Source organism: Hemitrygon akajei, chromosome 3, assembly GCF_048418815.1.
Source record: "Hemitrygon akajei chromosome 3, sHemAka1.3, whole genome shotgun sequence".
In the NCBI taxonomy this organism is placed as follows: domain Eukaryota; kingdom Metazoa; phylum Chordata; class Chondrichthyes; order Myliobatiformes; family Dasyatidae; genus Hemitrygon; species Hemitrygon akajei.
In genome coordinates this window covers 135,182,381-135,210,170 of record NC_133126.1, presented here as the reverse complement: position 1 = coordinate 135,210,170, position 27,790 = coordinate 135,182,381, and the positions used below count along the sequence as shown (strand labels likewise).

Genomic DNA, 27,790 nt, shown 5'->3' with positions numbered 1-27,790 from the left:
CACCACTGACTCCAGTGGCTGTCAGCAAGGGGTGAAAAAGACGTGTCTCTAGAGATGCCCAGTGAAAAGGGGGTTCAACTGGAACTGAGAGTGTGAAAAGCCCCTAATGTGAGTTGTAGGGGAAACCCAAACAGTTGTAACAATGTGGCCTACAAATTACAACAGGAGATAGAAAATGCATGCCAAACTTTCAAAGGGAGGAAGGACACTACCGTGGCTGACAAGTCAGAGCCAAAGCAAAAGCAGAAGAGAGGACATACAAAGAAGTCAGAGCTAGTGGGAAGATAGAGGATTGGGGAGCCTTTAAAAACTTGAAGAAGCAAATTAAGAAGGTCATTCAGATGGAAAAGATTAAAGGGTAAAAGAGAGTTGAGGGTAGATATAGGACCAATACAAAATGACATTGGAGATATTGTAATGAGAGATGCCGAGATGGCAGAGAATCTGAATACATACTTTGCATCAGTCTTCACAGTGGAAGGTGTCTGCAGTATACCAGACATTCAAGAATGTCAGGAAAGAGAAGTTTGTGCAGTGAAAATTACAACTGAGAAGGTGCTCAGGAAACTTAATGGTCTGAGGGTGGATCAATCTACTGGACCTGATGGAATGCACCCTCGGATTATAAAGGAAGTAGCGGGAGAGATTGTGGAGGCATTAACGATGACCTTTCAGGAATCGATATATTCTGGCATTTTACCAGATGACTGTAAAATTGAAAATGTCACATCTCTATTTAAGAAGGGTGGGAGGCAGCAGAAAGGAAACTATAGACCTGTTAGCCTGACATCAGTGATTGGGAAGTTGCTGGAATCAATTCCTAGAGATGAGATTACAGAGTACCTGGAGGCACATGACAAGATAGGCCAAAGTCAGTACGGTTTCCTGAAAGGAAAATGCTACCTGACAAAACTACTGCAATTCTTTGAGGAAATTACAAGCTAGGTAATTTACAAGGAGATTACAGGGAAATTACAAGGAGATGCAGTAGATGTGGTGTACTTGGAATTTCAGAAGGCCTTTGACAAGGTGCCGCACATGATGCTACTTATAACCATATAACCGTATAACAATTACAGCATGGAAACACCCTATCTTAGTCCTTCTAGTCCATGCCGAATGCTTACTCTCACCCAGTCCCACTGACCTGCACTCAGCCCATAACCCTCCATTCCTTTCTTGTCCATATACCTATCCAATTTTACTTTAAATGACAAAATCGAACCTGCCTCTACCACTTCTACTGGAAGCTCATTCCACACAGCTGCCACTCTCTGAGTAAAGAAGTTCCCCCTTGTGTTACCCCTAAACTTTTGCCCCTAAATTTCAACTCATGTCCTCTTGTTTGAATCTCCCCTACTCTCAATGGAAAAGGCCAATCTACATCAACTCTATCGATCCCCAGGGGATGTCATGTGATGACGTAGGATCGAGACGTGGAAATCCAGCTCTCCCGTAAAAAACCAGTAAAATAATGTTTAAGTGAAGAAAAGTTAGTAAATACTTTCTAAAATTTACTTATAAACTACTCAGGATTGTCTTTAGATATGCCTCCTAAACAGAAACAGAAGAAAACTACTACTTTGAAGACAGCAACAAGTTGAAAAGGAATCAATGCCGGCCTTTATGATGGAGCCTCATACTCAAGTGCATTTTACCTCCGGCAATGCAGAAGAGGAAACTGCGGCTACATCAACAGTCTCCAAGAAGGAGCAACAGGAACTGCGCATGCGTGAAGAAAGGGGCATGCACAAACATGAGCAAATCAAACTACAAATCCCAGCTGAGATTGGAAGTGAAACTGAAAGTGAATCGGCGGTGGAGTCAGATTCTCTAGACAACACAGATGAGGATGAGGAGGGAAAAGAAGAAGAACAGCAGGAAGAGGTTGGAAGTGGAAGACTTCCTGGAGACATAAGAAAAGCCTTGCTGCAAATAATGCATGAATTAAAAGCATTAAAAGTAATAAAAGAAGATATTAAAAATATGAAGACTATGTTTGATAAAGTGGTGAAAAAACAGGAGAAAATGGATAAGAAAGCTAAAAAGTTGGAAGAAATAATGGGAGACACCATTGATAGTGTGAATAAAATGGAAGATAATATTTCTGCCTGGACATCAGAAAGAAAACGGTTGCAGGAAAAAGTGGACGTGCTTGAAAATTTTAGCAGACGAAATAATATCAAGATTATTGGTCTTAAAGAAGGTATAGAGGGAGAGGATCCAATAAATTTTTTTCAAAAATGGATCCCGGAAAATTTGGAAATGGAAGAGGGAACTCAGTTAATTGAAATCGAAAGTGCTCATAGAGCCTTAAGACCAAAACCTCAATTTGATCAAAACCCACAACCAATCTTGATAAAATGCTTAAGATATCAAGATAAAGAAAAGATCCTGAAGGCGGCTGCCCAATGTGTCAGAAAGAGAAATGGGCCATTGATGATAGAAGGGAAAACCATTCTTTTCTATCCTGATATAAGTTATGACCTTCTGAAGAGAAAGAAGGAATTTAACCCAGCGAAAAAAGTTTTATGGGAAAAGGGTTATAAATATATACTGAGCCACCTGGCAACACTGATAATTTTTTTGGATGACGGATAAAGAAGACTTTTTACTGATTATCGGGATGCAGAGGAGTTTGCACAAGAACTCCCAAATACTCGCTAGACACAGCTAAGGATTTATAAGTGAAATGGATTAAAGATAAGATGGGGACAGTGAATGGAATTGATGGACATTCAAGGACAGAAAAATATTTAAATATTCTTTTAATTATATGATAGAGGGGGAGAAAGGTAAAAATTTGAGGAATATTAATCCGGAGTAGTGATATTATTTTTTCTTCTCTTACATATACTTTTTTTTGTTACAGGAGAGCTGGGGGAACTTCAGATCGATCACTACGGGATTCACGTGTGTAACCATGGCGATTGCCATGACCCGTACAATGGAGGGGGTAATGTTGTGGTTTTTTTCATTCATAACATTAGTAGGGGGGTATTTTGTTATCTTTTCCTTTATAATCTATCTTTCTTTTATCTTTTTTTCTTTGCCTGGACAGTCGGGGGGAGGAGACACATAGCAACATGGAGAATTTTTTAAAAATTCTCCAAGGTACTACGGGAGTTGAAATATTATGTATTATTATAGATTGGAGTAACCCTGTTAAAAATAATGACTAATTTATTGAATTTTTTAACAATAATGGGCTTAATGGACCGGTGAAAAGAAAAAGAATTTTAGCATACATTAAGAACATGAAAATAGATATAGCTTTTTTACAAGAAACACATTTAACAGAGATAGAATATCAGAAATTAAAGAGAGATTGGGTTGGAAATGTTACTGCATCTTCATTTAATTCAAAGGCGAGGGGAGTTGCAATTTTGGTTAATAAAACCTTAACAATTAAAATACAAAATGTATTAATTGATTCTGCAGGGAGATATGTAATTATACATTGTCAAATCTTTTCAGAACTATGGACTCTTATGAATATTTATGCACCAAATGAAAATGATGTAAAATTTATACAAGAGGCCTTTTTGAATTTGGCTGACGCACATGACAAAATATTAATAGGTGTAGACTTTCACTTTTATCTAGACCCAGTTTTAAGATAGGTCAACAAAGGTTGTTACGAAATTAAAAGTAGTAAAATTAACTTTATCATTGATGAAAGATTAAAATTTGATTGATATATTGAGAAGAATTAACCCAAGAGAAAGAGATTATTCATTTTATTCAAATAGACATAAAACTTATTCAAGGATAGATTTTTTTCCTACTATCAATGAATATTCAAGATAGAGTGAAAAATATGGAATATAAAGCAAGAATATTGTCAGATCATTCCCCCTTGATAATGACAATGATAATGATGGATAAGGAGGAACCGATTTACAGATGGAGATTTAATTCAATATTATTAAAACATCAAGACTTTTGTGATTTTATGGAAAAACAGATTCAGTTTTTTTTTAGATACAAATTTACATTCAGTTGATGATAAATTTATATTATGGGAAGTGGTGAATGCATATTTGAGAGGCCAGATAATAAGCTATACTTCTAAAATTAAGAGGGAATATATGGTAGAAACAGATCAATTGGAAAAAGAGATTACAAAATTAGAAAAATAATCTCAAAGATATATGACAGAAGAAAAACAAAGACAACTTGTTAATAAGAAGCTACAATATAATACACTTCAGACATACCGAACAGAAAAAGCAATTATGAGAACTAAACAGAGATATTATGATCTAGGTGAAAGATCACACAAGATTCTTGCTTGGTAGTTAAAAACAGAACAGGCTTCCAAAATGATAAATGCAATTAGAACAAGTGTAAATAAAATTACTTATAAACCTTTAGAGATCAATGAAACTTTTAAAAGTTTTTATTCTGAATTGTATCAATCAGAATCACAAAATAATATTGGTGAGATAGAAAGGTTTTTATCACAAATAATTCTCCCAAAATTGAATTCGGAAGAACAGAAGGGATTAGATATGCCTTTTACATTAAAAGAGGTCTAAGAAGCTCCAGGATCACTTCAGAGTAATAAATCTCCAGGAAAAGATGGTTTTCCGCCCGAATTTTACAAAAAGTTTAAAGATTTATTAATTCCTCCTTTTATGGAGCTAATACACCAAGCGGAAAGAACGCATAAACTTCCAGAATCTTTTTCAACACCTATTTTAATAGTATTGCCAAAAAAAGATAGAGATCTTTTAAAGCCAACATCATGTAGACCTATTTCTTTGTTGAACACAGACTATAAAATAATAGCAAAGATTTTATCTAATAGATTATCTAAATACTTACCAAAATTAATACATATGGATCAAACAGATTTATTAAAAATAGACAATCGGCAGATTATGTAACTTGGTTACTTAGCATAATTCATCTGGCACAAAAGAGGGAGGAAATGAGTGTGGCAGTTGCTTTGGATGCAGAAAAAGCATTTGATAGATTGGAAAGGGATTTTTTATTTAAGGTATTGGAAAAATATCGATTAGGAGTATCTTTTATAAACTGGATTAAAACCTTAAATACTAATCCCAAAGCTAAAGTAGTGACAAATAGCCAAATTTCAACATCATTTCAGTTAACAAGGTCAACTTGACAAGGTTGTCCATTATCACCTGCTTTATTTGTATTGGCGATAGAATCATTAGCTGAATTCATTAGAACTGACCCAGATATTATGGGTTTCAGAGTTAATCAGGAGGAATACAAGATTAACCTATTTGCTGACGATGTTCTGATTTATCTAACAAACCCACTGTATTTGTTGCGTAAATTATCTTCTAGATTGGAAGAAAATGGGAATATATCAGGGTATAAAATAAATTGGGATAAAAGTGAAATTCTACCCCTTACTAAAGGAGACTATAGTCAATGTCAATTAATAACTCAATTTAGATGGCTGATAAATGGTATAAAGTACTTAAGTATAAGAGTTGATAATGATATAAAGAATTTATATAAATTAAATTATTTGCCATTATTGAAAAAAATTCAAGAAAATCTTGATAAATGGATGATGTTACCAATAACATTAGTAGGTAGAGTCAATGCTGTAAAAATGAATATATTCCCTAGATTACAATATTTGTTCCAAACACTACCAATACAATTACCGTAGAAGTTTTTTCAAGAGTTAAATAAATGTGTGAGGAAGTTCCTTTGGAAAGGTAAGATGTCAAAAATATCGTTGGAAAAATTGACATGGAAATTTGACCTAGGAGGGTTACAATTACCAAATTTTAAAAATTACTACAAAGCAAATCAACTTAGATTTATTGCATCTTTTTTTGATGAAGATAAACCGGCATGGATTAGAATAGAATTAGATAAAATAGGAGAAAATATACCAGAAGATTTTATATATAAATGGGAATCTAAATGGATACGGGAAAAGAAAGAATCTCCTATATTAAAACATTTGATTGATTTATGGAATAAGATAAATGTTGATGATGAGATAAAGAAATCTTTAATATCAAAGAGACCTTTAATTCAAAATAAACTTATTCCTTTTACAATGGATAATCAACTTTTATATAACTGGTTTCAAAAAGGGGTTAGATATATAGAAGATTGTTTTGGAGGAGGTATATTAATGTCATTTGATCAATTAAAGTATAAATACAAAATATCAAATAACACTCTTTTTTGTTATTTCCAATTAAGGGCTTATTTAAGAGATAAACTGGGTCAAACAATGTTATTGCCGAAACCTAATGAAATAGAAACTTTAATTCAAAAAGGAAAAATTATCTCTTGTATGTATAGTTTGATTCAAAAACAGACAATTAAACAAGGAATTCATAAGTCAAGACAAAAATGGGAAACTGATTTGAATATTAAAATTGATGAAACAAGTTGGTCAAGATTATGTCTTGACAGTATGACAAATACAACAAATGTCCGACTAAGATTAGTACAATATAATTTTTTACATCAATTATATATTACACCACAGAAAATAAACAGATTAAACCCAAATTTATCTGATCAATGTTTTTGATGTAATCAAGAAATTGGTACTTTTTTACACTCTACTTGGTCTTGTTTTAAAATTCAACCATTTTGGACAAATTTAAGAGTTTTATTGGAACAAATTATTGGAACAACTTCCACATAACCCAACATTATTTTTACTAGGTGACATTGAAGGGATAAAACCAAAACCTAAATTGAACAAATATCAGAAAGAATTCATAAATATTGCATTGGCCATAGCCAAAAAGGCTATTGCAGTTACTTGGAAATCAGATTCATACTTAAGTATGGATCGTTGGAAGAATGAAATTTTCAGCTGCATTCCACTTGAAAAAATTACTTATAATTTAAGAAATAAATATGATATATTTCTGAAAATTTGGCGCCCTTATTTACAAAAGATAGGATTAAATATATAGGTGCTCTGAAGATAAAATTATTGGTCATCTGGGGAAAGAAATAAATACATATATTAAAGCTATTTTGAACTCCATGGAGCATGTGGGGATCTTCCGATATCCAGGCACTCTTTCTTTCGTTTTTCTTCTTTCTTTTTTCTCTTTTTTCATATATATAGGGACATGCTGGGGGGAGGGCTTAAGGGGAGGGGGAGGGTTGATATTATTCCTTTCTACTCTGTATCCTATTTGAAAATTCAATAAAAAAATTTAAAAACTCTATCTATCCCCCTCATAATTTTAAATACCTCTATCAAGTCCCCTCTCAACTTTCTATGCACCAAAGAATAAAGACCTAACTTGTTCATCCTTTCTCTGTAACTTAGGTGCTGAAACCCAGGTAACGTTCTAGTAAATCTTCGCTGTACTCTCTTTATTTTGTTGACATTTTTCCTATAATTTGGTGATCAGAACTGTACACAATACTCCAAATTCAGCCTTACCAATGCCTTGTACAATTTTAACATTACATCCCAACTCCTATACTCAATGCTCTGATTTATAAAGGCCAGCATACCAAAAGCTTTCTTCATCACCCTATTCACATGAGATTCCACCTTCAAGAACTATGCACCATTATTCTTAGATCACTTTGTTCTACTGCATTCTTCAATGCCCTATCTTAGTGAGATAAGAGCCCATGGAATTACAGGGAAGTTACTAGCGTGGGTGGAGAATTGGCTGGTGGGCAAAAAACAGAGAGTGGGAATAAAGGGATTCTATTCTAGCTGGCTGCCAGTTACAAGTGGAGTTCCACAGGGGTTGGTGTTAGGACTGCTGCTTTTTACTATGTATGTCAATGATTTGGATTACGGTATTAATAGATTTTTGGCTAAATTTGTCAATGATACAAAGATAGGTGGAGGAGCCAGTAGGTTCAGGAAACAGAGAGCCTGCAGAGAGGCTTAGATTGTTTAGGGGAATAGGCAAAGAAGTGGAAAATGAAATACAATGCTGGAAAGTGTATGGTCATGCACTTTGGTGGAAGAAATAAACAGGCAGACTATTATTTAGATGGAGAGACAATTCAAAATGCGGAGATGCAAAGGGACTTGGGAGTCCTTGTGCAACATTGGAGAGGGTTCAGAGAAGATTCACAAGAATGATTCCAGGAAAGTAAGGGTTACTGTATGAGGAACATCTGGCAGCTGTTGGGCTGTATTCCCTGGAGTTAAGGAGAATGAGAGGGGAAGTCATAAAAACATACTGAATGTTAAAAGGCCTCAACAGATTAGATATGGCAAAGTTATTTCCCATGGTAGGGGATTCTAGGACAAGTGGGCAAGACTTCAGGATTCAAGGACGTCCTTCTAGAACTAAGATGTGGAGAAATTACTTCAGTCAGAGGGTGGTAAATCTGTGGAATTTGTTGCCAAGAGTGGCTGCGGAGGCCAAGTCATTGGGTGTACTTAAGGCAGAGATAGATAGGCCAGGGCATCGAAGACTACGGGGTGAAAGCAGGGGAGTGGGGATGACTGAAAGAATTGGATCAGCCCATGACTGAATGGCGAAGCAGACTCGATGGACCGAATGGCCTACTTCTGCTCCTGTATCTTATGCTCCTAACTGAAAGGTCTGAAGGCCAATAAGTCCTGGACCAGATGTTGGACACCCCAATGTACTGAAAGAGGTGGCTGAAGAAATCGTGGGGACATTAGTAATAATCTTTCTGCAACAGTTTTGAAAACTGGAAAATTGCAAATGTTGTTCCACTCTTCAAGAACAGAGAGAGGCAAAAGAAAGGAAACTATAGGACAGTTAGTCTGGCCTCAATGGTTGGGAAGATGTTGGAGTCAATTATTAAGGATGAGGTCTCAGGTTAACTCTCACACATGTTAAAATAGGCCATAGTCAGCATGGTTTTCTCAAGGGAAAATTTTGCCTAACAAATTGGTTGGAATTATTTGAAGAAATGACAAGCAGGATAGAGAAAGGAGAATTGTTTGATGTGTACTTGGAATTTCAGAAAGCCTTTAACATTGCCACATGAGGATGCTTAACAAGCTACAAACTCATGGTATTACAGGAATGATTCTTGCATGGATAAAGCAGTGATTGATTGGCAGGGGAAAAAAGTGGGAATGAACGGAGCCTTTTCTGGCTGGCTGCTGGTGGCTCATGGTGTTCCACAGTGGTCTGTGTTAGGATCAATTCTTTTTACATTATATGTCAAAAAAAACTGAGGTGCAAAGGGAATGGGGAGTCCCTGTGCAGGATTCCCTAAAGGTTAATTTGCAGGTTGAGTCCATGGTGAGGAAGGCAAATGCAATTTTGCATTCATTTCCTTAAAAGGAGAATAGACAACATTTAATAAACAATGAATATTAAAGTGGGAATATCAATTTTTAATAAATCCAGTCTGATCATCAGAAATGATAGATGGTAAAATATTTTCAATCCTATGAGCCAGAACTTTGGATAAGATTTTAGTATCAACTTTAAGTAAGGAAATTGGTCTATATAGAAAATAGAATAGTACAGCACAGTACAGGCCCTTCGGCCCCCAATGTTGTGCCAACCCTTAAACCCTGCCTCCTATATAACCCCCCACCTTAAATTCCTCCATATATCTGTCTAGTAGTCTCTTAAATTTCACTAGTGTATTTGCCTCCACCACTGACTCAGGCAGTTCATTCCATGCACCGGCCACTCTCTGAGTAAAAAACCTTCCTCTAATATCCCCCTTGAACTTCCCACCCCTTACCTTAAAGCCATGTCCTCTTGTATTGAGCAATGGTGCCCTGGGGAAGAGGTACTCGCTGTCCACTCTATCTATTCCCCTTAATTCTCTAGCTCCTTTTATTCTTTGAGCTCCATTAATCTCTGATCATAATGCACACTCTCTAAACCAGGCAGCATCCTGGTATATCTCCACTGTACCCTTTCCAGTGCTTCCACATCCTCCCTATAGTGAGGTGATTAGAACTGGACACAGTACTCCAAGTGTGGCCTAACCAGAGTTTTATAGAGCTGCATCATTATCTCGCGACTCTTAAACTCTATCCCTCGACTTATGAAAGTTAACACCCCATAAGCTTTCTTAACTACCCTACTACCTGTGAAGCAACTTTCAAGGATCTGTGGACATGTACCCCCAGATCCCTCTGCTCCTCTACACTACCAAGTATCCTGCCATTTACTTTGTACTCTGCCTTGGAGTTTGTCCTTCCAAAGTGTACCACCTCACACTTCTCCGGGTTGAACTCCATCTGCCACTTCTCAGCCCACTTCTGCATCCTATCAATGTCTCTCTGCAATCTTCGACAATCCTCTACACCATCCACAACACCAGCAACCTTTGTGTCATCTGCAAACTTGCCAACACACCCTTCTACCCCCACATCCAGGTCGTTAATAAAAATCACGAAAAGTATAGGTCCCAGAACCGATCCTTGTGGGACACCACTAGTCACGATCCTCCAATCCGAATGTACTCCCTCCACCATGACCCTCTGCTTTCTGCAGGCAAGCCAATTCTGAATCCACCTTGCCAAACTTCCCTGGATCCCATGCCTTCTGACTTCCTGAATAAGCTTACCGTGTGGAACCTTGTCAAATGCCTTACTAAAATCCATGTAGATCACATCCACTGTATTACCCTCATCTATATGCCTGGTCACCTCCTCAAAGAACTCTATCAGGCTTGTTAGATGCTATCTTCCCTTCAGAAAGCCATGCTGACTGTCCCTGATCAGATTATGATTCTCTAAATGCCCATAAATCCTATCTCTAAGAATCTTTTCCAACAGCTTTCCCACCACAGACGAAAGGCGCACTGGTCTATAATTACCCGGAATATCCCTATTACCATTTTTGAACAAGGGGACAACATTTGCCTCCCTCCAATCCTCTGGTACCATTCCTGTGGACAACGAGGATATAAAGATTCTAGCCAGAGGCTTAGCAATCTCTTCCCTCACCTCGTGGAGCAGCCTGGGGAATATTCCGTCAGGCCCCGGGGACTTATCTGTTCTAAGGTATTTTAACAACTCCAACATCACCTGTCCCTTAATATCAACATGCTCCAGAACATCAACCTCACTCATATTGTCCTCACCGTCATCAAGTTCCCTCTCATTGGTGAATACTGAAGAGAAGTATTCATTGAGGACCTTGCTCACTTCCACAGCCTCCAGGCACATCTTCCCACCTTTATCTCTAATCGGTCCTATCTTCACTCCTGTCATCTTTTTGTTCTTCACATAACTGAAGAATGCCTTGGGGTTTTCCTTTACCCTATTTGCCAAGGCCTTCTCATGCCTCCTTCTTGCTCTCCTCAGCCCCTTCTTAAGCTCCTTTCTTGCTACCCTATATTCCTCAATAGACCCACCTGATCCTTGCTTCCTAAACCTCATGTATGCTGCCTTCTTCCACCTGACTAGATTTTGCACCTCACTTGTCACCCATGGTTCCTTCACCTTACCATTCTTTATCTTCCTCACTGAGACAAATTTATCCCTAACATTCTGCAAGAGATCCCTAAACATCGACCACATGTCCATAGTACATTTTCCTGCAAAAACATTCATCCCAATTCACACCCACAAGTTCCAGCCCGATAGCCTTAGAACTTGCCTTTCCCCAATTAAAAATTTTCCTGTCCTATCTGATTCTATCCTTTTCCATGATAATGCTAAAGGCCAGGGAGCGGTGGTCACTGTACCCCAGATGCTCACCCACTGAGAGATCTGTGACCTAACCCGGTTTGTTACCTAATACTAGATCTAGTATGGCAATCACCCTAGTCAGCCTGTCAACATACTGTGACAGGAATTTGTCCTGGACATACTTAACAAACTCTGCCCCATCTAAACCATTGGAACTTATCAGGTGCTAATCAATATTAGGGAAGTTAAAGTCACTCATGATAACAACCCTGTTATTCTTGCACCTCTCCAAAATCTGCCTCCCAATCTGCTCCTTGGTATCTCTGCTGCTACCAGGGGGCATATAGAATACTCCTAATAGAGTAACTGCTCCCTTCCTTTTCCTGACTTCCACCCATACTGACTCAAGGAAGGATCCTGCTACATTACCCACCCTTTCTGTAGCTGTAATAGTATCTCTGACCAGTAATGCCACCTCTCTTCCCCTTCCCCCTCCATCCTTTTTAAAGCACTGAAATCCAGGAATATTGAGAACCTATTCCCTCCCTGGTGCCAGCCAAGTCTCTGTAATGGCCACTACATCATAATTCCATGTAAGTATCCAAGGTCTCAGTTCATCACCTTTGTTCCTGATGCTTCTTGCATTGAAGTACACATGCTTTAACCCTTCTACCTTACTACCTTTACACCCTTTATTCTGCTTCTTTTTCCTCAAAGCCTCTCTATATCTTAGATCTGGCTTTACTCCATGCACTTCTTCCACTGCTCTATCGCTCCGGGTCCCATCCCCCTTGCAAATTAGTTTAAACCCTTCCCAACTATGCTAGCAAACCTACCTGCAAGGATATTGCTCCCCCTCGAGTTCAGGTGCAACCCATCCAATCTGTACAGGTCCCACCTTCCCCAGAAGAAATCCCAATGATCCAAAAATCTAAAGCCCTGCCCCCTGCACCAACTCCTCAGCCATGCATTCAACTGCCATTTCCTCCAATTCTTACCATCACTATCACGTAGCACTGGCAGCAATCCTGAGAACGCCACACTTGAGGTCCTGTTCTTCAGCCTTCTGCCTAGTTCCCAAAACTCACACTTCAGGACCTCATCCCTCTTCCTGCCTGTGTCATTGGTACCAACATGTATCACGACTTCTGGCTGTTTTCCCTCTCACAACAGAATGTCGTGCACCCGGTCAGAGACATCCTGGACCCTGGGACCCGGGAGGCAACAAACCATGTGGATGTCCTTCTCACATCCACAATATCTCCTGTCTGCTCCCCTGTCTATAGAGTCCACAATGACGACAGCTCTCCTCTTCTCCATCCCACCCTTCTGCACCACAGGGTCAGACTCAGTGCTGGAGGCCCTGCCAACATGGCTCATCTGTGGTCAGTCGTCCCCACCAACAGTATCCAGGACGGTATACTTATTATTCATGAGAATGGCTACAGGGGTGCTCTGCACTACCTGTCTACTCAACTTCACTTTCCCCCCTCTGACTGTCACCCAATGACCTGCTTCTGGCAGCCTAGGTGTGACTACCTCCCTGTAGCTCTCATCTATGACAGCCTCATTCTCCCTTATGAGTCGAAGGTCATCCAGCTGCTGCTCCAGATTCCTCACATGGTCTTCCATATCACACAGCCGCATGCACCTCTGGCAGATGTGACTCTGCAGGAGAGGGGAGTTCCCCTGAGACTGCCACATCTCACATGAGAGGCCCATCACTGTCTCAGGAGGCATTGTAAATCCTAACTAGGAGAAAGCTTGTCCTCCGCCTCTTTTCAACGAATCCTGAAAGCTCCACTCCTTCACTGGCCCACTCACTCACTGACCGCTCTGCTTGAGCTACCCCTCTATTTATTTGTTTAAGCTTTTCAAACTGCTTGGTCACCTGACCCCGATTGCCCAATCAGCTGCTTTCTGTTGAGTCTGAACTTTTCAAATCTTGATTGTCTAATCAACAGCTTTCTGCTGAGCTATTCAATCTTGATTGACTATGAAGAGCATTCAGTTGGATTCTTATTCTTTTTAAGGATAAGTGAAATAGAAGCTTCATAAAAAGATTGTGACAACCTACCCAACTTAAAGGAATCCAAAAAGACTGAACATAAATGAGGTATAAGCCATGAGGTAAAAGCCTTATAATATTCTCCAGAAAATCCATTAGGACCCAGAACCTTCCCCAAGTACAATGAATGTACAGCGTCGGCAATTTCTTCATAAGAAATAGGTTGATCCAACTGTTTTTGGCTATCAGCAGAAAGGGTAGGAACATTTAATTGGTCTAAAAAAAATTCATTAAAGTATTATCTTTAGGAGAGTCAGAACTATAAAGTTCAGAATGAAATTCTCTAAAGATGTCATTTATTTCTAAATGGTCAGTTGTCCTATCACCATTAGCTTTACAAATTTCTTTAATTTGCCATTTAGATATAAAGGTTTTTAATTGGTTAGCCAATAATTAACCTGTTTTGTCTCCCTGAATATAAAATTGACTTTTATCTTTAGTAGTTGAGTTTCAATTGGATATGTTAAAAGAAGATCATATTTAGTTTTAATTTCAACACACCTTTTATATAAAGCAGGATCTGGAGCCAAGGCATATTTTTGATCTAATTGTTTCAACTGATTAGCTAAATCAATTCTCTCTTTATTAGCTTTTTTTCTTAACACTCGAAGTATAAGAAATAATTTGTCCTCTAATATTGGCCTCAAAGGCATCCCATATAATAAGACTAGAAGACTCTTGCAGCATATTCTCTTCAAAAAAAGAATAATTTGTTTCTCCAGAAACTTTAAAAAATCCTTATCAGATAGCAAAGTTAGATTAAAGCGCCAAAATCGGTTTATTTGAGGGAGATTTAAAGACAAAAACACAAGAGCATGATCTGCGACAGCAATTTCTTTATATTCACAGGATTGAACTAATGGAATCATTTGGCTATCAATAAAAAAATAATCAGTTCTGAAATATGTATGATGGACATGAGAGAAAAACGAATACTCCCTGTCTACTGGATGTAAGAAAGGCCAGACATCAACAATACCATATTTCATTAGGAAAGACTGAATAAACAAAGCTAATTTATTGAGTGTCGCTATTTCCTAAATTTTATTTCCTAAAATTTTATCGTCTTTACCTATGATTGATCGAGCTCATAGATTGCCTGTGCCCAGACCTACTCTAGGAGCAAGACCCAGATCAGTAATAATCTGTTTTCATGAATTTCAAACAAAGGAACTTTTAATTCATGAATCCCATCAAAGAGGAATGAATGATTATAATAGCCAGAAGATTAGAATCGTCAAGGATTTTTCACCCGAGATAATCAATGAGCGTGCTAAGTTTAAAAAGGTTATGTCGGAACTTTTTAACAAAGGTTTCAGTCTTCTCTTCATTATCCTGCTCAGCTCAGAATTATACTGAGGGATGGCTCTAAGAAATGGTTCCATTCGACTGAAGAAGCCCAAGAATTCTTAGAATCAAGAGAATCAGGAGATTAACTATTCAGTATCTTTCTACATGAATAATTGCTTCTTTTACTTTTGGTAAACCTTTGTAGCTAACTCTCTTTTCAAAACTTTTAATGCTTTACTTAGAAAATAAGATTTTAATGAGTTAATGCCTTGTGTGTTCATATGTTTTGAATTTTGATAGGTTTTTTATTATTTTATATTATACTTATTCTTTTTGAGGTTTTTTTTCTATCAATAAGGCTTAGTATAGGTATTTTTCATTTTATCATTTTGAAACTGTAATAATTAATCTATATGTATTTTTGTTATGAGGGTTAAGTTTTGTCTCCGTCTGTTGTTTAGTCTAGGTTGGAATGCAGGCAACCTTCAAATCAATTTGGAGCTAAACCAGTAGGTTTTTTTTGGGTGGGATGTTGTCATTAGGTGTAGCTGTCAACTGTCTATTGGTCGACCTTCTGACTTTGGGAGGAGGGTGGGGGGATGCGTTTTTTTCTGGAAGCCTTTCTGGACTCTCAGCCAAATCCGTTGCTTGGTTACCCTATCTCAAGGTTCATTGTTTGGTTTTAATATTCATTCCAATGGTTATTACTTTAACCTTTCTTTTAAATAGTGTTAAAAATGGATCAAATTATTAACTTACTTAGTCTTAATGTGAAAGGTTAAATGACCCTATGAAACAGAATAAGATTTTAGCTTATATTAAAAAACTTAAGATCCCAATTTTTTTTTTAACAAGAAACTCACGTACGTAAATGTGACAATTTACGCATCTTTAGCCGATGAAGAAGACTGCATTTTCATTCCTCGTTTCAGTCTAAGTCTAGGGAGGTTTCAATCTTTATAGATAACACAGTTACATTTGTCCAACATAAAGTAGTGTCTGATACTAACGGGCGTTTTGTTATAGTGTCAGGAAAATTAGATAATAAATTAATGGTATTTGCTAATCTGTATACCCCAAATATAGATGATCCGAGATTCTTTGAGGGTGTTTTTTTTTTTGTTTATGCCAGATTTGAGTCTTCACTCATTGGTGATGGGAGAATATTTTAATTGCTGATTAGATCCAATTTTGCATTCATTTCAAGTGGACTAGAATATGAAAGCAAGGATATAACATTGAGACTTTATAAAACACTAGTGAGGCATCACTTGGGGTATTGTGTGCAGGTTTGGACCACTTAACTTCGAAATGATGCGCTGAAACTGGACAGCATTCAAAAAATAATTACAGGATTGAATGGCTTGTCATATGAAGAGTGTTCGAAGGCTTTGAGCCTATATTTTCTGGAATTCAGAAGAATGATGGATGACCTAATTGAAACGTTGCAAATGGTTAAACACCATAATAAAGTAGATATGGAGAGGATATTTCCTCTGGTGGGAGAGTCAAAGACCAGAGGACACAGACTCAGAATAGAGGGGTACCCTTTTAGAACAGAGATGAGGAGGAATTTCTTTAACCAGAGAGTGGTGAATCTATGTAACTTTAATATTAGCATCAAAGTACCTGGGGAAAATCAGCACCTCAGGGCTTGAAAACATCAAGATGCCAAAATGTATTTAATATTCTATATTATGCATCACAAGTAGCATGAACTAAGAGAATTCTATTATCTTGATTTTGACAACACTAAACTCTGTTTGTCACCAGCATCACAAATATTATGCAACAATAGAATGGAAATTATCACTATTGTACAAAATAAGGACAACATTAGCTTATTATCTGTCCACAAAAGTATTAAAAGAGAATGAGGGAAGCAAACATTGTCCAATTAACTCAAGAGATTCTGCAGATGCTGGAAATCCAGAGCAACACACAAAATGATGGTGGAACTCAGGTCAGGCAGCATCTACAGAGGGGAATAAACAGTCTTGGTCCGAATTGTTGACTGTTTATTCCTCTCCACAGATGCTGCCTGACCTCCTGAATTCCTCCAGCAATTTGTATGTTGTTCTATCCAATCAATTAATTAAAAAGTTAGAATTTCTTTAGGTTTATCCTGAGGTGGACAACTTATGGTTCATCAAAATGCATGAAAAAGCAAGAAAAAAATGATGTTACAATACCATAATCAACAAAATTTATAAAACCATAGCATGGTAGTATGCAAGTCAATGATAAATTTATTACCAGTGAATTCTACAAATCATCATACCTGCTTTGGGCTTTGTATCAATCAGTCTGTACATAAGCACATAAGCAGTTTCGGAACTGGAAAATATTATATAATTTAGATTTTAAAAATAAAGCATACAATATGTCTTCTAACAATATGGATCAATATACACATTGTTCCTACCAGCTTTTATAATTTCCCTGTTTCTGATCCTTCCATCTGGTTTGTAGGTCAATTTAAATACATATAAAATTTCTACTTCACTAAACAAGTTATCACATTATGAATATATCTAATGGACAATATGGAACTGTAAGCCCTTTGAGTGATTTCTTTCAAGTGCAGTGCCTTTTCAGAAATAATGTAACAATACTTGTTAACTCTAAGCTTTCTTGCACAATAGAATATGCATTAAATAAATTTGGTCATTACCTTAGATTGATATCGTTTTCCTTGATGAAATGTCATGACGAATAAATATTCATTGACAACATGCAAAAAAATATCAAAATGTTTCTGTCAGGAAGTTATATGACACGAGGTGAAAATCTAAAATCACTAACACAATGAATGTAATGATTATTTGGAAATCATCAACAATAAATTCAGTGAAATAATGGCCTGTCTCAGTTCTGAGTAAGTTTATCTGAGAGCTTTTCTCAATCCTATACATTCTTTATTAGAGGGAAAGACACAAAAATGACCATTTTTTATATTTTTCCTCCAAGTTGCACACTCTCTCAGTCGAGATATATAATGATTTTTACATTATTTCTGGGTCTGATTCTGGGAACCCTCCACCTCACAGCATTGAGAAACAGGTACACTCAGAGTGCAGAGACGAAGCAGGTGACTCAGCACTCTCTCAGGGGCAATGACAATGCCATTCTACAAATGAATAAAGAAAAAGCCACTGTCTGGTAGCTCACATGATCAGTCTGATGCGTTTAATGTTAATCCTATAATACTAATAAATGTTTACATTTGATCTCCAAAACAAGCTGGCATGGAATTATCGAGACCTATGTAATTAAAGTTCCAACTCAGCTCCTGCAGTGATCTCGTACCGTATGTCTAGAATGATTGACCTCCAATATCATAATCATCTCCCTTTGTGTGATGTATGATGCTGCTTTAGAAAACTTTCATTCTGTTCTTAATTTTTACCTTTTTAACATCTTCATCATTAAAATTGTACCAGTCACCAGAGTTTGATTTGATTTCAGCATAATAGTGGTCACTTCCACAGCTTCCAGTGTGGTGCCAAATTGCAAACAATTCATACGTTTTCTCCTAAAGCAGAGAAATACAACAGAAAGGTATCATTAATTCACTTTAATTTGCACTGGCCAGTCTTTTGCATTTCCACCTCTGACAAATTGACCAAACTGAGTTAATTGTGATGCTATCAAGCAGACAAGACATATTCAACATTTTCTGGTTAAACAAGTGACTTCTTTAGCACAATGCAGGGCATGGCCAATATCTGTAAGGATTTTGAAAAATAGGCTAGTTTTCTGAGAGCACTGGCCCAAATTTTGCTAAAAGGTGAAACTAAATACAGTCAGCTGTCCTTATCCGTAGGAGACTGGTTCCACGACCCACCACGGATACCAGAAAATGTGGATGCTCAAGTCCCTTATTTAACCTGTCTCAATGCGGTAGACTTTAGGACCCAGTGGAGCTCTGAATCCGCAGTAGTTCTGTTCCATTGACGGAAAACGATCACAATTGAAAATAAAGTGGAAATAATAAAGCGATCGGAAAGAGGTGAGACACCATCAGACATTGGAAAAGCGTTAGGCTTCAGTTGGTCGACAATCGGAACAATTTTAAAGGATAAAGTGGGAATAACAGAGCATGTGAAGGCCCTGCCCCAATGAAAGCTACGATTATTACTAAGCAACAAAGTGGTTAAATTATTGAAATACATATGCTTCTTAAGTGTTTTATATGCATAGAAAGGTAAAACATATACTAAGACAAATGTTTGACTAACTGACACTAAATAATATTGGATGTACCTGTTCTGACTTAGAGAACTTTCAGTATTTTTTTCGATCCCAATCCGCGGTAACCTATGCACATCCTCCCGTATACTTTAAGTCATCTCTAGATTACTTATAATACCTAATACAATATAAATGCTTTGTAAATCATTGTTATACTGTAATGTTTAGGGAATAATGACAAGAGAAAAAAGTCTGTACGTGCTCAAACAACAAGTGCCGGAGAGAGAGAACTTCTGGGTTTTCCCGATCCGCAGTTGGTTGAATCCGTGCATGTGGAACCTGCAGATTAGGAAGGCCAACTGTATAGAAAATGCTGTGAATTCTCAGCAGCTCAGTCAGCATCTGAAGAAAGAGAAACAGAGTCAGTGTTTCAGATCAAGATGTTTTATTGACCTGAAATATTAAGCCTGTTTCTCTTCCCACAGCTGTTTCCTAACCTGTTGAATATTTTCAGTTTTTTCAATAATTATTTCAGATTTGTGGCACTTTGTTTTTGGATTTTTGCTGAAGGATACTCAGAAGAAATGCAATTTTTCCATGACAGACTTTTAACTTGAAGTTCAACTTGAATTTTTTATGTATCTTCGGCTTTATCCATGTACAAGACCATGTAATTGTATTAGGCTGAAAATACTTTTCCTTAAGTGAAAATAGAAGGATATTATGCTCTGAAAATAGCAAAAATATTCCTGGTTTGCTCAGATTTTGTATCACAGATGCCTGGTTTCAGAATCAAAAGAAATTTCAAAGAGAAAGAGCAGTGAGATGGCAGCAGTGCAGCTGCCTCACAACCCCAGTGACATTGGTGGGAAAGTGGCTTAAAATTACTCAAATTTGTTGAATTGATCCGGCCTGGATGGATTTCAGTAACTTGGTGACAGTGGGAGAAAGGATCAATTGTAGCAGGAACTTTGAGTGGTTTATTAAAGAAAAGGTAGAAGAGGACTTGTTCGTGTTCAATATTTGCTGTTTTTTTTACCTCTTGTCCTGTCAAAACTTGCTGTGGGTGATCTAAAGGAGAGAAAGAATTAAACACATCAGAAGAGTTTATGAATATTCCCACGTGGTCAGTCATGTTTCTTGCAGCAGGTGCTCGAGCCGACCAGCCATGCTGATGCTTTGTGCCTGCAGCTTCCAACGTACCTTGAGGGGTCTCAGGATTTCTTCCTGTAAACACCACAGAATCTCCCCGATTCACTTCTTGATGTTGAGCAGGTGTTTCATTGTCTTTCACAACATCAACAAGGGAATCATTCTGGGCATTATTCACCTGTGTGAGAGCATGAAAGAAAGAAAGTGGGATATTAATTTTTCAATAATGGGACAGAGTCCCTGAACAGGGATGTCCTGCTCACTCACAGTTAATCTCAGGGATGTTCATTTGCCTGTGTGCAGTGCTCCAGGATTCTGATATATTCCATGTTCCAATGCACTCAGTACATTGTTTACTCTGACCAACACTTGGTTCCAGACACAATGCAACAATTGCTCAATGTTCTACTATATTAGTCTTGTGTTGTTTTGTGCAGTCTCTAAGTTGTTGGAAATTTTGTCATGTTATGTCAAAAGTAAATAGTTGGCTTTGAGGTAGTTACGTCATTGTAATCTATGGTGTTTATGTTCAGTGTGGAATGCATCACTGATTTATTTCCTGCATGGAAATTGAACAGGAGAAACCTCATCTTAGGCAGCAAGTGGACAATGACTGGATTTGCACAAGAAATTCAGGAACACCTGACCAATAATGCATCCTGGCATATGAGGCTGGGCATCAAGCAACCAGCCACCATCATCCCTACAGCCGAACACATGAGGAATCACATTAACTTCGCCATGATACGACCGTGTTGGGGCTCATTACCAACAATGAGACGACCTATGGAGAGGAGGTAGAGGAACTCAAGGCCTGGTGCCAAGCAACCAAACTCTTCCTGACTGTCAACAAGACAAAGGAGATGGCCATCAACTTAGAGAGAACTCACACACCCCTTCACATTGGCAGCACTGCAGTGAAAACTGCGAGCAGTTTTAAATTAATTGGAGAACACGCCTCGCACAATCTCTCATGGTCCCAGAACACATGCTACACAATCATGAAAGCTGGCCAATGCCTCTACTTTCTGAGGAGGTTGAAGAGAGCTGGACTGTGCAGATCTGTACTCACATCATCTACAGATGATTGTGTTATTCAGATTTATCAGTGATCCTTTAATGTTTATGACTCCACGTTGTGGTTTGAAAGACATTTCAAAGACAATACCAGACTCACACCACCAGGTTCAGTAGAGAGCATCCTAACATGCTGCAACAGTGCATGGAGTGGAAACCACACTGCATCAGACAGGAAGGCTCCACAGCGGGAAGCCAAAACTGCCCAACTCATCACGGGCTGTGTTGACTGTACCAGTGATGCCTCCCTCCCTGACACTCAACAGTTCAACACTCAACATCTTTTATCCACACTTCCTGGAATGCAATCCAATGTCAGGCACCAAAACTGCCCACTTTCCAGGAGAGCAGCCAGTGTCTGTAACAGCAACAGGCGGGAGTAGGAGTCTGTAGAGGCAAACCACGTAAGATGCCAGGGCCAGACGATATTCCAGGATGAGTACTCAGAGAGTGTGCACACCACCTCACTGACACCTTCATGGATATCTTCAACAATTCACTCCTCCAGGCTGCTGACCCCACGCGCTTCAAATCCGCCAGTTCTTGATGTTGAACAGCTCTTTCATTTTCTTCAACAAAATCCACATGGCAATTATTCCTGGCATTATTCAACTGTGTGTGAGCATGAATGCAAGAAATCAGGATATTAATTTTCCTATAATGTGACAGAGTCTCATAAAAGGGATGTCCTGCTCATTCACAGTTTATCTCAGGCAAACTCATTTAGCTGTGTGCAGTGCTCCAGGATTCTGATACATTCCATTTTCCAGTGCACTCAGTACATTGACCAACATAAACTTCTTAAAATAAGGCAATAAATGCCTGATATTCATACATTAGTTGGTTATTGTTTTACCTAGCCTGGAAATTTTCTTATCTTATCTCGAAAATATGTTGTGGCTTTTCAAGTAGTTATGTGACCATAATCGATGCTGCTTAGATCGATGTTGACTGCAACACTGATTTATTCACATCATAGAGATCGAACAGCTATCAGGGCCACCAGGAGAAACCTAATCATAGGTATCAAGTGGGCAATGAGAGCCTTCACACAAAAAATTCTGGAACAACTGTCCGATACCCAACCCTGGCATATGTTGCTGAGCACGAAGTGCATTACTGACTACACAAGGAAAAACTGCATTGACTTTACCAGTGACAGCTCCCTCCCTGACACTCCAGCAATTTTATTGCATGCTTTGAGGCATGTAACACATCGGCCATGAAACGTAATCCTCTTCCAGGTGAGCAGCCACTGTCTGTAACAGCAACAGATGTGACGAAGACTCTGCAGATTCAAACTCCATAAGATGGCTGACCCAAAAGATATTCCATGCTGAATACTCAGGGACTGTACACAGCAGCTCACTGACACCTCATGAGTATCTTCAACTCATCACTCATCTAGTCTGCTGACCCAAATGCTTCAAATCAGCCACCATCATCCCTGAACCAAAGAAATCTACACCTGCAGAACTAAATAGTGGCACAGTCACCAGTAATCATGAAGCACTCTGAATGACCGACAATGGCACATCTCCAAACCTCCATTACTGCAATATTAGACATTTGTTGCAGGACATTAGACATCTACCTTACAATAGATAGCACAACATCTGTCATGCACCTGGCCAGGATACTGTCACCAGGTTCGGATATGACCTAAGCGTGGATTGAGGGACACTGAAGCGGGTCGATATTAAACAGATTTTAATGCGAACAGTGTTAAAGGGAATAGAAAACAATAAACACTAGGCCAAACAGAGCAGTGAACTAAAACTGTCAAATGGAAAATGAGGCCTACGGTGCAGCTGAAAAGAACAACTAAATAGAAAACGAATACCACTAATCTTCAGAGTCAGTTGACTCGACAGTCCAATTTCTCAGGCAAGGCCGAATGCAAGCAGACAGCGAAGTGTTGCTGTGCTATGTCCAAGTATCGACAAATACTATAATGGAATGAATGGAGTTAAATACTATCACAATGAAATAATAATTAGCTGACACATGCATATTTACAAGTCAATTGCCGTATCAACTGTGCTGCCGAATCTGTGGTTGCGAAAAGGCCCTTCTCTCCAGGCACAGCCTCTGAGGTGCCACAGACCTGTGTCCACTGGAAGGCCTGGATGAGGGACTTGTCCAAAATGTCCTTCAGTGATGCTGCTAAATAAGTTCCATGGTGTGCACTGCCAATATTGGAGCCAAAGACTTACATGTAGAGACAGAAACAAGAGCTGATACGGAGGTGACTCTGTGAGACGAATCCTTATCGAAATGAGAACCCTCCAATTGTAGCTTATTGGGCACCTGCTTCAACAATAAAATTAACACAGAATCTTCGAATGGTCACTGGAGAAAGTCTATGCAGACTAGAGAAGCTTGGAATGTAGAGTCAGGACATGCATTGAGAATAAAGTCACCCTCTCCTCAAGCCACCAATGTCAAAACGTCACTGTTCAAACTTTCCTGGGTCCACTACTTGGCAAGATCCTTCTGTCATGATGGAGACAGAAACAAGAGTTTATACATAGGAATTCTAATGGAACTTTTATTCCTTGCCAAATCACCCTGACCAATGAATCTCATTGCCAAGGTCATCTGCTCTCTCTCCGCTGGGTCCATCTTTATGTGGTTGAGACTTGCCATCACCAGGTTCTGATATGGTCCAAGTGTGGAGTGAGAGACACTGAAGCAGATCGATATTTCACAGACTTTAATGCGAACAGTGTTAAAGGGAAGTGAAAACAATAAACGCTCGGCCAAACAGAGAAGTTATCTAAAACTCTCAAAAGCAAAATGAAGCCTTCACTGCAGCTGAAAAGAACAACTAAATTTAGAATGAATACTGCTAGTCTTCAGAGTCAGTTGACTCAACAGTCCAATTTCTCAGGCAAGGCCGAATGTAAGCAGACAGCGAAGATTTGCTGTGCTGCGTCCAAGTCTCAATAAATACTATGACGGAATGAATGGAGTTAAATACTATCACAATGAAATAATAATCAGCTGACATGTGCATATTCACAAAGGCAGTTGGTGTATCTACTGCACTGCTGAGTCACTGGTTGTGGGAGATTCGCCTAGAAAACAAGGACACTGATGCCAGAATACTGTTTCTGGGTTTCAGTTCAGCATTCAACATTATTGTTCCACAGACCTTGGTGAACAAACTCCGACTCCTCAGTCTAAAAATACCACTGTGCAACTGGGTGTTGAACTTCCTGACCAACAGACCTCAGAGAGTCAGGATGTACAAGTGCTCCTCCCTCGGCATCATCCTCAACCCTCAATCCAGGGCGTTTGCTGTACACACTGCTCACACATGACTACAAACCCAAACCCCTATGTCATCACGTAGTCATGTTCACTGATGACATGACAGTGGTGGGGCTCATCACCAACAACAATGAGATGGACTAAAGGGAAGAGGTAGAAGAGCTCAAGGCCTAGTACCAGGCAAACAACCTCTTCCTCAATGTCAATGAGACAAAGGAGATGGTTATTTACTTCAGGAGAACTCGCACCCCTCTTTACAGTGACAGCATAGCAGTGGAACTGTGAGCAGTTTTAAACTCCTGCGAGTTCAGATCTTGCACAAGCTCTCATGGTCCCAGAACACATCCTACACTATTATGAAAGCTCACCAATGCCTTGACTTTCTGAGGAGGCTGAAGAGAGCTGGACTATGCACAACTACACATACATCATTCTACAGATCCACAGAAGATTGCTTCCTAACATGTTGGAACACTGCATGGTAAGCAAGCTGCAACATGGCAGATAGGAGGGCTGTACAACAGGTAGAGAAAACTGCCCAATAGATCTCATGCACCAGCTGACTCACCATCAAGGATATATATTATAATTATGGAGAAGGATAGGACTGGACCCAGGGTTGAGATTTTTGATTAGAGAAAGGCTAACTTTGAGGCGATGTGAAAGGATTTAGAAGGAGTGGATTGGGACAATTTGTTTAATGGGAAGGATGTAATAGAGAAATGGCGGTCATTTAAAGGTGAAATTTTGAGGGTACAGAATCTTTATGTTCCTGTTAGGTTGAAAGGAAAGGTTAAAAGTTTGAGAGAGCTATGGTTTTCAAGGGATATTGGAAAATTGGTTAGGAAAAAGAGAGATATCTACAATAAATATAGGCAGCATGGAGTAAATGAGGTGTTCGAGGAATATAAAGAATGTAAGAAGAATCTTAAGAAAGAAATTAGAAAAGCTAATAGAAGATACGAGGTTGCTTTGGCAAATAATGTGAAAATAAATCCGAACAGTTTCTACAGTTATATTAATAGCAAAAGGATAGTGAGGGATAAAATTGGACCCTTAGAGAATCAGAGTGGACAGCTATGTGTGGAGCCAAAAGAGATGGGGGAGATTTTGAACAATTTCTTTTCTTCGGTATTCACTAAGGAGAAGGATATTGAATTGTGTAAGGTAAGGGAAACAAGTAGGGAAGTTATGGAAACTATGACGATTAAAGAGGAGGAAGTACTGGCGCTTTTAAGGAATATAAAAGTGGATAAATCTCCGGATCCTGACAGGATATTCCCTAGGACCTTGAGGGAGGTTACTGTAGAAATAGCAGGGACTCTGACAGAAATATTTCAAATGTCATTAGAAATGGGGATGGTGCTGGAGGATTGGCATATTGCTCATGTGGTTCCATTGTTTAAATAGGGTTCTAAGAGTAAACCTAGTAATTATAGGCCTGTCAGTTTGACGTCAGTGGTGGGTAAATTAATGGAAAGTATTCTTAGAGATGGTATATATAATTATCTGATAGACAGGGTCTGATTAGGAACAGTCAACATGGATTTGTGCGTGGAAGGTCATGTTTGACAAATCTTATTGAATTTTTTGAAGAAGTTACGAGGAAAGTTGACAAGGGTAAAGCAGTGGATGTTGTCTATATGGACTTCAGTAAGGCCTTTGACAAGGTTCCGCACGGAAGGTTAGTTAGGAAGGTTCAATTGTTAGGTATTAATATTGAAGTAGTAAAATGGATTCAACAGTGGCTGGATGGGAGATGCCAGAGAGTAGTAGTGGATAACTGTTCGTCAGATTGGAGGCCGGTGACTAGTGGTGTGCCTCAGTGATCTGTACTGGGTCCAATGTTGTTTGTCATATACATTAATGATCTGGATGATGGGGTGGTAAATTAGATTAGTAACTATGCAGATGATACTAAGGTAGGTGGTGTTGTGGATAATGAAGTAGGTTTTCAAAGTTTGCAGAGAGATTTAGGCCAGTTAAAAGAGTGGGCTGTGCAATGGCAGATGGCGTTTAATGCTGATAAGTGTGAGGTGCTACATTTTGGTAGGAATAATCCAAATAGCACATACATGGTAAATGATAGGGCATTGAAAAATGCAGTAGAACAGAGTGATCTAGGAATAATGGTGCATAGTTCCCTGAAGGTGGAATCTCATGTCGATAGGGTGGTGAAGAAAGCTTTTGGTATGTTGGCCTTTATAAATCAGAGCATTGAGTATAGGAATTGGGATGTAATGTTAAAATTGTACAAGGCATTGGTAAGGCCAAATTTGGAGTATTGTGTACAGTTCTGGTCACTGAATTATAGGAAAGATGTCAACAAAATAGAGAGAGTACAGAGAAGATTTACTAGAACGTTACCTGGGTTTCAGCACCTAAGTTACAGGGGAAGATTGAACAAGTTAGGTCTTTATTCTTTGGAGCATAGAAGGTTGAGGGGGGACTTGATGGAGGTATTTAAAATTATGAGGGGGCTAGATAGAGTTGACATAGATAGGCTTTTTCCTTTGAGAGTAGGGGAGATTCAAAGAAGAGGACATGGGTTGAGACTTAGGGGGCAAAAGTTTAAGGGTAAAATGAGGGGGGATTTCTTTACTCAGAGAGTGGTAGCTGTGTGGAATGAGCTTCCAGTAGAAGTGGTAGAGGCAGGTTCGGTGTTGTCATTTAAAGCAAAATTGGATAGGTATATGGACAGGAAAGGAATGGAGGGTTATGGGCTGAGTGCAAGTCAGTGAGATTAGGTGAGAGTAAGCATTCGTCATGGACTAGAAGGGCCGAGATGGCCTGTTTCCGTGCTGTAATTGTTATACAGTTATATAGAGAAAGGTGTATAAAAGGGAACCCCCCCACCCCCGACCCTCCTCATGGATTGCTTGTCGTATTCTCATCAGGATGAGGCAACTTATCACCACCCCAGAACCACCACACTCAAAACCATTTACTTTCCTCAAGCAGCAAGGCTGATCAACACCTCTACCCACTAACCAATGCTTCCACACCTCCCACCACCATTACTTTAATATTTCCTGTCAGGACCCCTTATGTTTAGACACTCCAGTGCCTAGCACCGCTTTAAGGACATACATTCAATCTATATAAGCTGTCTTGGGTATTTATATTTACTGTGTATTTTATTATTATATCCT

General features: G+C 38.7%; 1 protein-coding gene across 1 annotated transcript in view; it reads right to left on the bottom strand.

Annotated features, from left to right (window-relative positions):
• Positions 1–27,790, bottom strand: part of LOC140724583 (ubiquitin carboxyl-terminal hydrolase 47-like) — a 39,937-nt gene that overhangs the window by 6,557 nt on the left and 5,590 nt on the right. Inside the window, exons 3-6 of the mRNA XM_073039011.1 lie at positions 20,337–20,463; positions 20,173–20,204; positions 18,349–18,474; positions 17,614–17,633 (exon numbers count right to left, since the gene is read on the bottom strand). Of these exons, the coding sequence (XP_072895112.1) occupies positions 17,614–17,633; positions 18,349–18,474; positions 20,173–20,204; positions 20,337–20,463 (305 nt within the window). The remainder of the gene's footprint in view (positions 1–17,613; positions 17,634–18,348; positions 18,475–20,172; positions 20,205–20,336; positions 20,464–27,790) is intronic.